The sequence below is a fragment of the Scyliorhinus canicula genome, chromosome 1 (genome assembly GCF_902713615.1).
Source record: "Scyliorhinus canicula chromosome 1, sScyCan1.1, whole genome shotgun sequence".
In the NCBI taxonomy this organism is placed as follows: Eukaryota; Metazoa; Chordata; class Chondrichthyes; order Carcharhiniformes; family Scyliorhinidae; genus Scyliorhinus; species Scyliorhinus canicula.
In genome coordinates, this window is record NC_052146.1 from 278,634,762 (window position 1) to 278,647,761 (window position 13,000).

Genomic DNA, 13,000 nt, shown 5'->3' on the forward strand with positions numbered 1-13,000 from the left:
TGATCTATGGGAGGATTTTGGAGGAGGTTAAGGTGTCTATGGAGGGGTTTAAGGCCAAGTGGGAGGAGGAGTTGGGGATGGTGCTGGAGATGGGACTGTGGTGTGAGGTGCTGCGGAGGGTGAAGCCTCAGCATTGTGCACAAGGCTGGGGTTGATACAGTTGAAGATGGCGCACAGGATGTATTTGACGAAGTCAAGGATGAGCTGGCTGTTTGAAGGGGTAGAGAATACTTGCAAACAGTGTGGGAGTGGCCTGACTAATCATGTGCATATGTTCTGGTACTGCCCGCAGTTGGATACATTTTGGGGGGTATCGTTTTTCAGCACCATGTTGCCGATCCTGCATGTGGATTTGGAGCCTTGTACCCTGGGGGCGATATTCGGGGGGGGGGGGGGTCGTATCTACCGGAGTTGCAGATAGGAGCGGGGGGGCAAATGTTTTAGCCTTTGCCTCGTTGATCACTCGCAGGCATGTTCTATTGGGGTGGAGTCAGCTTCTCCACCCTGTGCCTCAGCCATGGCTGGGAGATCTAATGGAGTTCTTACATCTTGAGAAGCTGAAATTTGCCCTAAGTGGGGCAAATAAGGTGTTTCACAAGAGATGGGGTTTGTTTATTTTGTATTTTGGAGAGCTCGTTACCGTCAACTGTTGGGGGGGGGGGGGGGGGGGGGGGGGGCGAGGTTGGAGAGGTGTTGGTGAAGGGTTTATTGTATCTGCAGGTGCCATTTTTTTTGTATTGTAAAATGTTAAAATGCTAAAATTTGAATTAAAATACTTTTTAAAAATTGGTTTGTGACTGTTACAATGATAACCACAGAAGGAGGTTATTAAGTGAACAAGAAGTGTCAACAGACAATGGTGCGGCATGTAAAATCATGACCTTCATAAACCCGTACAAAATGGGTCAACAAGGCAATCCAAAAGTGAAGTCCTTGAGAGTAAGGTTAAGACTATGAGATGGGAACTTCCGGTTGCGGCTATGACCAGCTAAGTCGCACGTTTGGCTGCTCCTGCTACAAAGGTGTTTTCGGGCCGATTGGAGGGCCCCAACGGCGCTGTAAGGACAAATCCCGGTGGGGGAAGGCTCCCTGAAGAGAACCAGACCAACTTTATGGTCGGTACCCGGAGTGGGGTGGTAAAGAAAGCAACAGCAGCTCCCAAAAAAAAGCGGGGGGAAGAAGACCAAAATGGCGGCCGGTGGCGCACCCGAGGAATGGAGGAAATGGGCGGAGGAGCAGCAGGCCGCTCTCCTGCGCTTCTTTACGGAGCTGAAAATGGAGCTCTTGGAGTCAATGAATGCGACGACCACCAGGCTGATGGGAGCCCAGGCGACCCAAGAGGCGTCGATTCGGGAGCTGCAACAGGAGATGACTGTGAGGGAGGAGGAGGCCACGGTCCTCGTGGGAAAGGTAGAGGTGCACGAGGCACTCCACCTGAAATGGCAGAGCCGTTTTGAGGAGCTGGATACCCGAATGAGGCGGAAGAACCTGAGGATCTTGGGCCTGGCAGAAGGCCTGGAGGGGTCAGACCTCCCGGGATATGTAGCAGAAATGCTGAGCTCCCTGATGGGGGCAGGGGCCGTCCCTTCGCCCCTGGAGCTGGAAGAGGCCTACAGGGTCATGGCTAGGAGGCCAAGAGCAAATGAGCCCCCGAGGGCGGTGCTGGTGCGGTTCCAGCGACTCAGCGATCGTGAGAGAGTGCTGGAGTGGGCCAAGAGGGGAAGGAGCAGCAAGTGGGAGAATTCGACGGTGAGGGTCTACCAGGACTGGAGTGCGGAGGTGGCAAAGCGGCGGGCCCGGTACAACCGGACGAAGGCGGTGCTACATGCAAAACGGATCAGGTTCGGAATGCTGCAGCCAGCGCGCTTGTGGGTCACCTACAGGAACCAACACCACTATTTTGAGTCCCCAGAGGAGGCGTGGGCCTTTGTACAGGAAGAGAAACTGGACTCGAATTAGACCCAGGGGATACTTGGCGGCCGTAGCCGCTCGGGTACTTTCAGCTGAATTCTTTGTTTGGATTTTGAACTCTTGCTGTGGTTTTTCTTCTGATGTTTTTTCCCCCTTTGCCAACTTCCCTTAGTTGTTGTTATTGTGGTTATTCATGGTTATTTATGGTTATTTATGCTGTTTGGTAGAGGGCGACTGTTAAGTACATTGTTATTGTTATTTATCTGTTATTTATAATGTTAAGTTGGGGAGGTGGGACGGGGGGGAGAGCAGATCGGGGATATGGGCTCCTAGGGGGGGTTCTTTTACAGGCATGGACGGGGACGGGGGTGGAACTGAAGATGGTGGGGTGGGGTGTGGCAGGGCGAAAGCGCGGGCTTTCCTCTGTTTTCCCGCGCGCGGGGCAGAGGAGGGGGGAGGGGAGGAGTGTGGGGCGTGGCTAGCAATGGCGACCTTTCCCGCGCTGGAGCGGGGCCAGGGAGGAGTGGCAAGGGGGGGAGGCCCCCCCCCCGAGCCGGGGGGAGTCGGAGTGTGGCAGGAGCAGCCGGGTCAGCGTGAACCAGCTGACTTACGGGAGTACGATGGAGGGTACATCGCGGCTAGGAGGGGTCCTAGCCTGGGGGGGGGGGGGGGAGGGGGGTTAGGGAGGGACACCGGGTTGCTGCTGAAAAGACCAGAAACGGGAAGTGGAGGACTGGAGAGGTGGGGGGAGGGGGACATCGTCATGGGGAGCGGGTCAGAAGGGGAGGGTCGACCCGGGGCGAGCAGGGAACAGGACATGGCTAATCGGCAGGGGAAGGGGGCGGGTCGTCCCGCGACCCGGCTGATCACTTGGAACGTGAGGGGGTTGAATGGGCCGGTCAAGAGATCAAGGGTATTCTCACACCTGAAGGGACTGAAGGCTGATGTAGCAATGTTACAGGAGACCCATTTGAAGGTAGTGGACCAGGTTCGCCTGAGAAGGGGGTGGGTGGGACAGGTGTTCCACTCTGGATTGGACGCAAAGAACCGAGGGGTGGCGATTCTGGTGGGAAAGAGGGTGTCGTTCGTGGCGGAGGAGGTGGTGGCGGATAAGGAGGGTAGGTATGTGATGGTGAAGGGTAAGCTGCAGGGGGAGAAAGTGGTGATGGTCAACGTATATGCCCCGAACTGGGATGACGCGGGTTTTATGAGGCGCCTATTGGGCCTCATTCCGGGACTGGAGGCAGGGGGCTTGATCATGGGGGGGGACTTTAACACAGTGCTGGACCCCGGGCTAGACAGATCGAGCTCAAGGACCAATAGGAGGCCGGCAGCGGCAGAAGTGCTGAGGGGGTACATGGAGCAGATGGGAGGAGTAGACCCATGGAGGTTTGGTAGGCCGAGGGCGAGGGAGTACTCCTTTTTCTCCCACGTCCATAGAGTGTACTCCAGAATCGATTTCTTCGTGTTGAGCAGGGGGCTGATCCCGAGGGTACGGGAAGCTGAGTACTCGGCCATTGCGATCTCTGATCATGCACCGCATTGGGTGGATGTGGAAATGGGGGAGGCGCGGGACCAGCGCCCGCTGTGGCGGCTGGATGTGGGGCTGTTAGCGGACGACGAGGTGTGTAAAAGGGTCCGGAAGAGCATTGAGAGCTATCTGGACTTGAATGACACGGGTGAGGTGCAGGTGGGGATGGTCTGGGAGGCCCTGAAGGCAGTGATCAGGGGAGAGCTGATCTCCATAAGGGCGCACAGAGAAAGAAAGGAGAGGCAGGAGAGGGAGAGGCTGGTGGGGGAGCTATTGGAAGTGGATAGGAGATATGCGGAGGCACCAGAGGAGGGGCTGCTGGGAGAACGGCGCAGCCTGCAGGTCAAGTTCGACCTGCTGACCACCAGGAAGGCAGAGACGCAGTGGAGAAGGGCACAGGGCGCGGTCTATGAGTATGGGGAAAAGGCGAGCAGGATGCTGGCACACCAGCTTCGCAAACGAGATGCGGCTAGGGAGATTGGGGGAGTGAAGGAGAGGGGCGGGAAGGTAGTGCAGAAGGGGCAAGAAGTGAACGGGGTCTTCAGGGATTTTTACAAGGAGTTGTATCGGTCTGAGCCGCCGACGAGGAGAGGGGGAATGGAGGACTTCCTAAACAAATTGAGGTTCCCAAGGGTCCAGGAGGGGCTGGTAGAAGGGCTGGGGGCGCCAATAGGGCTAGAGGAGCTAGTCAAGGGAATAGGTCAGATGCAAGCGGGGAAGGCGCCGGAGCCAGATGGGTTCCCGGTGGAATTCTATAAGAAAAATGTGGACTTGGTGGGACCGGTACTGGTACGAGCCTTTAATGAGGCGCGAGAGGGGGGGGTTCTGCCCCCGACAATGTCGCAGGCTCTGATCTCCCTGATATTGAAGCGGGATAAAGACCCCGTGCAGTGCGGGTCCTACAGGCCTATCTCGCTTCTGAACGTGGATGCCAAGTTGCTGGCAAAGATCCTGGCAGCTAGAATAGAGGATTGTGTGCCAGGGGTAATCCATGAGGACCAGACGGGGTTCGTGAAGGGGCGGCAGCTCAACACGAACGTGCGGAGACTGCTGAATGTAATTATGATGCCGGCAGTGGAGGGGGAGGCTGAGATAGTGGTAGCGCTGGACGCGGAGAAGGCATTCGATAGGGTGGAGTGGGAGTACCTGTGGGAGACGTTGGAACGGTTTGGGTTTGGGGAAGGGTTTATTAAGTGGGTGAAGTTGCTCTACTCGGCCCCGACGGCGAGTGTAGTGACAAACGGGAGGAGGTCGGAGTTTTTCGGGCTCCACCGAGGGACCAGGCAGGGATGTCCCCTATCCCCCCTACTTTTCGCACTGGCGATTGAACCGTTGGCGATGGCACTGAGGGGTTCAGGGGGGTGGAGAGGACTGACTAGGGGAGGGGAGGAACATCGAGTATCGCTGTATGCGGATGATCTACTGCTGTACGTGGCAGACCCAGAAGGGGGAATGCCGGAGATAATGGAACTATTAGCAGAGTTTGGGGACTTTTCGGGGTACAAACTAAATTTGGGCAAAAGCGAGGTTTTTGTGATACACCCGGGGGACCAGGGAGAGGGTATTGGGAGACTCCCCTTCAAGCGAGCAGGAAAGAGCTTTAGGTACTTAGGGGTGCAGGTGGCAAGGAACTGGGGGACCCTCCACAAGTTGAACTTTTCCAGGCTGGTGGAACAGATGGAGGAGGAATTTAAGAGGTGGGACATGGTACCGTTGTTGCTGGCGGGGAGGGTGCAGTCAATCAAAATGACGGTCCTCCCAAGGTTCTTGTTTTTATTTCAGTGCTTGCCCATCTTCCTCCCTAGGGCCTTCTTCAAAAAGGTGACGAGTAGCATCATGAGCTACGTGTGGGCGCATGGCACCCCAAGGGTGAGGAGGGTCTTTTTGGAGCGGAGTAGGGACAGTGGAGGGCTGGCACTGCCCAATCTCTCGGGGTACTACTGGGCGGCAAATGTGTCAATGGTGCGCAAGTGGATGATGGAAGGGGAGGGGGCAGCTTGGAAACGAATGGAGAGGGCGTCCTGTGGCAACACAAGCCTGGGGGCCCTAGTAACGGCACCTTGGCCGCTCCCCCCCACGAGGTACACCACGAGCCCGGTGGTGGCGGCCACCCTCAAGATATGGGGGCAGTGGAGGCGACATAGGGGGGAAATGGGAGGTCTGTTGGCGGCGCCAATAAGAGGGAACCATAGATTCATCCCGGGGAACATCGACGGGGGATTTCAGAGCTGGTACAGGGTGGGCATACGGCAGCTGAAGGACCTGTTTATAGAGGGGAGGTTTGCGAGCCTGGGAGGGCTGGAGGAGAAGTTTGAGCTCCCCCCGGGAAACATGTTCAGATATTTACAAGTGAAGGCATTTGCTAGGCGGCAGGTGGAGGGGTTTCCCCTGCTCCCCAGTAAGGGGGCGAGTGATAGGGTGCTCTCGGGGGTCTGGGTCGGAGGGGGGAAGATATCAGACATCTACAAGATAATGCAGGAGGCGGAAGCAGCATCAGGGGAGGAGCTGAAAGCCAAGTGGGAAGGGGAGCTGGGAGAGCAGATAGAAGACGGGACGTGGGCGGATGCACTGGAGAAGGTCAACTCTTCCTCCTCGTGTGCGAGACTGAGCCTCATTCAATTTAAGGTGCTGCATAGAGCTCACATGACGGGGACAAGGATGAGCCGGTTCTTTGGGGGTGAGGACAGGTGTGTCAGATGTCTGGGAAGCCCAGCGAACCATGTGCATATGTTCTGGGCATGTCCGGTGCTGGAAGGGTTCTGGAAGGGGGTGGCAAGGACGGTGTCGAAGGTGGTGGGGTCCAGGGTCAAACCAGGATGGGGGCTTGCGATCTTTGGGGTCGGGGTAGAACCGGGGGTACAGGAGGCTAGGGAGGCCGGAATACTGGCCTTTGCGTCCCTAGTGGCTCGACGAAGGATATTAATTCAATGGAAGGACGCGAGGCCTCCAAGCGTTGAAACTTGGATTAACGATATGGCTAGCTATATTCAGCTAGAAAGGATCAAATTTGCCCTGAGAGGGTCGGTACAGGGATTCGCCAGGCGGGTGGCAACCTTTCCTTGACTTTTTAGATCAGAGATAGACGTTCGGGGTCGTGGCAGCAGCAACCCGGGGGGGGGGGGGGAGGGGGGGGGGGAGAGGGGAGGGGGGGCAGCAAGGGTCGTGGGGGGACATGCACGACTGTAACGCGGGCAAGTCTGCTCGCTGCTCATGTCTGAAACTGTAGGCTGCCTTGTTTGTTAAGGTTGCCTGGGGGGGGGGGGGGGGGGAGGTCTGGTGCGCGCGAGTGGGCGGGCGAGGGAGGGACATTTGCCTAGAGGGATTGTGTTGTAAATAATTTAAAAATTAGTAGGGGTAAATGTTTGTATGGAAAAACTCTTTCAATAAAAATTATTTAAAAAAAAAAAGACTATGAGATGGCATGTTATCTATACCAAGAGAACAAATAAATCTAAGAGCCCAATGCAATGGCAAAGAAGGAACTACTAGAGTTCTGGATCATTGATGGGATGCAACAGCCACTTGTCTCAGCTGCAACAAGTCTAAAGCTTGGACTGGTGACCCTGAAGGTGCCAACAAAGCTTTACTTATTGTTGCAGCGCACAAAACGATTGACTGCCGAACAGATTCTAGATGTGTTTACTGGGTTAGGATGCCTACCAGGAGAATATAAGCTAGAAGTAGGTGAGAGTATAAGACCAATTCAGCCACTGCCAAGAAGAGTTCCGTCTACCCTCAAGTCAAGGCTAAAATACAAAATAGAAAAGCTGGAAAAAAAGGGAGTAATCAAGAAAGTGACAAATCCTACAAAATAGATTTGTAGCATGGCAACAGCGAAACAGCCCGAAAAGCTCCAAAAATGCTTACACGCAGAGGATCTAAATAAAGTCACTACCCCATGCCACAACTTGCCACAGTAAAGATCTTTACTACCCTAGATGTTAAGGATGGTTGTTGTCAAGTGAAGCTGAACCAAAACAGCAGCTTTCTATCTACATTCTGGGATGCGCTCAGGAGATACATTTGGCTTTTCCAGAATTCGAGAAGAGCATCAATGCAGACCGCACGAGGTAGCCAGTGATCTTCCTGGAGTGGAAGCCATAGTGGGTAATCTGCTAGTCTATGGATGTGGAGACTGAATGGAAGAAGCCATAGCTGACCATGATCAGAATTTAATACGACTGCTGGAGAGAGCTTGTCAGATGAACCTGAAGCTGAACATGCCTGAAGTCAAATACAAAGGTCATGCATTGACAGAAAAAGCCTTTGCCTGAATCCTGACAAGGTGAGAGTTGTAGCAGTGAGGCAGCGACCAAAAGATGTGAAAGAATTGCCATGATTTGTTGGGTTTGAGCAACATTTTTGCCCAATTTGTTGTCTGTGTGTGAACCATTACATAAGCTCATTGCAAAGTGGTATTGGGAACAAAACAAGAAGCAGCATTCACTAAAATAAAATAACTAGTGACAACAACACCAGTGCTGAAATATTGAGATAGATACAGGACAGATGTCAGAGGTAGGTTTTTTACTCAGAGTAGTAAGGGCGTGGAATGCCCTGCCTGCAACAGTAGTGGACTTGCCAACATTAAGGGTATTTAAATGGTCATTGGATAAACATATGGATGATAATGGAATAGTGTAGATGGGCTTTTGATTGGTTTCACAGGTCGGCGTAACATTGAGGGCCGAAGGGCCTGTACTGCGCTGTAATGTTCTATTCTATCAAGAGAGAGTGCCTGGCTGTTGTTTTTGCTTGTGAGCATTTTCATCAAATGCCTGCTTTGCAGAGACAAAGTAACAGGGGAATCTAACCACAAGTCACTTCAAAGCATTTTTCTCAAACTGGTACTATCTGTCCAAAGCGCCTGCAAAGAATGTTACTTTGTTTACAGAGATATCATCTATATATCACAAGCAAGGGAAACAGATGTATATTACAGATATGCTGTCCATCAAGCAAGTTGAGGATGCTGTAGCAGAATGTGAAATCTTCCTCTTTCAACCTGAAGCAGCACCTCAACATAATCTAGAATTCATCAATCCAGTAGAAACATTGAATCTGGCAGACATGCAATTTGCTCAAATCAAGCAAACTACCCAACAAAATGCAACTCTTCAAATGCTTCAAGAAACAGTGATGAAAGGATGGCCTGAGAGCAACAATGACACACCTGCGGTCACAATAGCATATTCAGACACCAATTTTAATTGGCAGCCCAAGATGGCACTTTATGAAGAAAATGTCATCATCCCCAAGGAGATAAAAGACAAGATGCTGAAGCGCATCCATGCAAGCCTTCAAGGAATTGAATTGAGTCAAAGAAAGGCAAGAAAAGTGCTCTGCTGACCAAACATGAGCAATTAAATAAAGACCACGTTGCCAGTGTGATGTTTATAATGAGTACCGAGCTAAACAAGCTGGAGAGCCATTGATGATGTTTGACCTCCCAGCAGAGACAGATTTACGCATTGTGGGGCCCCGCACTCAACTTAATTTATTGGGCCCTCCCCATAACATCACGTCTGTCCCAACCCCACCCACCCTCGCCCCATAGAACGCAAAGGCACAAACCACAAAAATGCATAAATTCATAGAATCATAGAATCCCTACAGTGTCAAAGGAGGCCCTGGGACTTTTAAGGATCTCTCTGTGTGTCTATGCTCCGATAGTTCTGCCTCTTATTTTATAGCTCCCACCGGAATTGGATCTATCAAAATGCATCACCTCGCATTTGTTCATCTGCCATTTCTCTGCCCAATTTTGTAGTCTATCTATATGCTGCTATATTCTCTGACAATCTTCGTCACTATCCGCAATTCCTGCAATCTTAGTATCATCCACAAACTTGCTAATCAGGTCAGCTACGTTTTCTTCCAAGTCATTTATGTATATTACAAATAGCAGAGGTCCCAGTACCGATCCCTGTGGAACACCACTAGTTACAGACCTCCATTCGGAAAAACACCCTTTCACTGCTACCCTCTGTCTTCTATGGCCAAGCCAGGAATCCATTTAGCTAGTTCACCCCTGACCCAGTGTGATTTAATCTTTTGCACCAGCCTGCCATGAGGGACCTTGTCAGATGCTTTACTAAAGTCCATGTAGACAACATCCACAGCCCTTCTCTCATCAATCATTTTTTTCACCTCTTCAAAAAACTCTATTAAATTAGTGATACATGACCTCCCTCGTACCATGCTGTCTGTCGCTGATAAGACCATGCAATTCCAAATGTGCATAGATCCTATCTCTGAGAATTTTTCCCAGCAATTTCACTATCATTAACGTCAAGCTCACTGGCCTATAATTACCTGGGTTATCCTTCCTACCCTTCTTAAATAATGGGACAATATTGGCTATCCTCCAATCCTCTGGGATCTCACCTGTGGCCAACAAGGAAACAAAGATTTCTGTTAGAGACCCAGCAATTTTATCTCTTGTCTCCCTCAGTAATCTGGGATAGATGCCATCTGGCCCTGGGGATTTGTCTACCTTAATGCTTTTTAACATACCTAACACTTCCTCCCTCGTAATAACAACCCATTCTAAAGTATTTACATATCCCTCTAAGACACCACACATGAAGGATCTCACCGACTTCCTTTGATTCTAGGCATAATTTCCCTCCTTTGTCCTTAAGTGGACCAACTCTTTCTCCAGCTTCTCTTTGTTCCTAATATACGTATAAAATGCCTTGGGATTCTCCTTAATCCTGTCGCAGCAGCGCTAAACACAACGCTCTCCAATGCGACTCGGTTAGATACGGAGCCTCAGCGGGGAATGCACGGCCGTGGCCGCACTTAGTCTGAAACTCCTCAGTGCAGGGAGAGATCAGAACACTATTTTTAAATGCCGTCCATTCTCTCGAGCAGCTGACACGACCCCCAAACACCCTCAAGGTCCGCCCACATATAAGGGCGTCTTTGGGACCCGACCCAATTGGAGTGCACCTGCCAGTGCCACCTGGGCACCTTGGCAGTGCCAGGCTGGCACCAAGATGTCACTGCTAGGACGCCAGGCAGGCACCAGCCGTGCCAGGGTACCACCCTGCCCAGAGGGAAAACACCTGGGAGCCTCTGATCTCTTGGGAAACCCCCCACAAGTGTTGTTCCATCTGGTCCCCGTTTGTGGGGACCAGTACTGAACAGTGTTCACCCGAGGTATCCAAGGCGAAGAGTATAGACCTCAACATCTTGGTTACCTCAGACTAGCTGTCTCGCTCTAATATGCAGATTTGCCAAAAAGTGACCCAGCCCAGAACAGGCGGGCTTAACTTCGCGACGTCTCGCGAGATCGCGTCAGATCTCACGAGGCGTGTCAAGCCGGGTAGAAACCATGAGCGGGGCTCCCATCATTTACTGGCCATGTTGAGCTGCGATGCACTGCTTTTCGGGTGCAGCATGGCCGGTAGATCCCCCCCCCCCCCCCAAAAGTGATGGCACACCACTGGGGTCCCTGGGCCCTCTCCCCTCTTCAGGCCTCCCTACTCACAGTTACACATTGTTGTGCATGCAAATTTGTATTTTGGTCATTAGGAAAAGGGGTTATTTGTGCCGTTAAGAGGGATGTTTGGGTTTTGCATTGCAACAGAATTCAATGTCCGATCCGACTTTCTGTAGTCATGTGACCTCTGCCATTATACACACTCTCTCCAAGCAGAAATTTTACGTTAGTTCAATAAAGACCTCACACTGAAAAAGACACTGCTGACCTTGAACACGAAACAGGCCTACTACTCGCCTTTCTTATTTTCTTAAAAGTTGATATACCTTTATGTAGCACTCCTCTGCAATGCCTAACTTACTCCTAATCAGCTGGTTGATATTAAGAGAGGCATTAGTTCAAGCACTAGCTCCCAAAATGCCATTCATTCTCCTTAATGAGTGCTTTGAAGCAATTTAATTTGCAATCAACTACTTATGATCTTCAATGATCTGACTTCATGTGATGTGATGTCACCTGATCCAGTGCCATGTGGCCAGAGTATCATATGATTAAACCTCAGAACCAGAGTTGACAATCCAATCCTCATCTCCACTCATCCATATAAATATGAGCCCTACTTGTAAAGAGATTATTATCTTGTTCTTTTTCAAGGTGAATGTTTGATGAAGTAATAACTGCTTTTGTTTAACTTCACATATTCATTACTCTTCATGGGATTAAAGTATTTAAAATTTTGTATCCCACCCAAGAAAGGGAGAGAACATGTACACATAATTACGCTTCCTCAAAGAAAGACTTTTACAAAACATTGATAAGCAGACTCTTAAATAAAGTAAGATTTGAGTGGTTTTAATTAGTTTTATGATGCAAATATTAACATGATTTTGATGTTTCCATTTTACGATAGAAATGCTTCCAACTTTGTTTTCCTCAGGGCTTTGACTGTTTTAGGTTCAAGCAGCTTGTGAACAGTCAGTTCCTGCAGAGAGAGGGTTAAAAAAAGTTATTTTCTTTCATTCAGGGTTTTCAATTAAGGTTAAATGATGAAAAATTGAACCACAAAGCATTTCAGTGGTTCATTTCTAGATAGATGATTTAAGTGTTAGGTTACGCATACCTGTATTGTGGAGTTCCTATTCTGGATGAAGGTGAAAGAAAGTGAGGTCAGCTGAGATGATGTGAAACATCTTCAATCCATCATCTGCTTAGGCCATGAAACCTAATCTTGATTAACTTTGGTGTCAAGTAAATAGTGATGCCATAAAAAGAGGGAAAGTGGGAGAGCCAAAAAAGTTAATAGTTAAATTTAAAAGAAATTCAAAAATCAATTTTTCCAGACGTGATCCTCAACTAAATCAACCATAGTAAAATATTTGGAATGCATTTAATGTTGTAGCACATTGTATATACCTTGTGCTATTCATACTTGATTTTATTTGTCATATATTTTTAAAAGTCTTTCATTCAAATTTAGAGTGCAGCAATTGTTGCTTTACTGATATTGCTGAATGTTTTCAGAACTATGCATGAGTTTTTTCAAATGCTTGGCATTGAGTTGTTTTATGAACTCTTGTATGCTACCGCAGCAGTGTGGATGAATAGTGAGAGTTGACTGTGACCTCATTAAGTAATGATCTATCCATCAATCAACATGTAGGTTGCCCTGGTGATCTCAACATGCTGCAAATTGTGCTTTCAGGCAGGCTAGCAGATGCCAATTCTAAGTGCAAAGATGCATTCATTATGTTTTGTAATTATATAGCTAGGAAAAAATGAAGTTGATTAGCCAATAATAGCCCACTATAATAGCATACCTAATACCACTTGTCCCAATTACAAGCTGCCACATCACTGCAAACACCCATCATTATGCTTTTGAAATATTATTGGACAAATAGTTAACATGTTCGCATTAAATTCCTTTGTATGTTATTTTAAGCACCGTTAGCCTAATTATTATTAGTTATAATAAACCTATTAATTTTGACATGTTACTCCTCTCGCTAAAATGTACATAAAGTAATTTTGTATTAACACAAATACTTGATACGCTAATATCAAAGTGTAACATTAATGCTTTTGAATTTTGCTGAGGTAAACTGCTCCAG

At 49.5% G+C, this 13,000-nt stretch overlaps 1 protein-coding gene across 7 annotated transcripts in view; it reads left to right on the top strand.

The window, feature by feature from the left end:
- LOC119974729 (CAP-Gly domain-containing linker protein 4-like) overlaps positions 1-13,000 on the top strand; it is a 513,643-nt gene that overhangs the window by 377,060 nt on the left and 123,583 nt on the right. Inside the window, exon 15 of one of the 7 annotated variants that reach the window (XM_038813954.1) lies at positions 7,479-7,596. The exons of the other annotated variants lie outside the window; for them this stretch is intronic. Within the exon in view, the coding sequence (XP_038669882.1) occupies positions 7,479-7,581 (103 nt within the window). The 3' untranslated portion in view covers positions 7,582-7,596. Of the gene's footprint in view, positions 1-7,478; positions 7,597-13,000 lie in introns of those variants that run through there. 7 annotated transcript variants of the gene reach the window in all.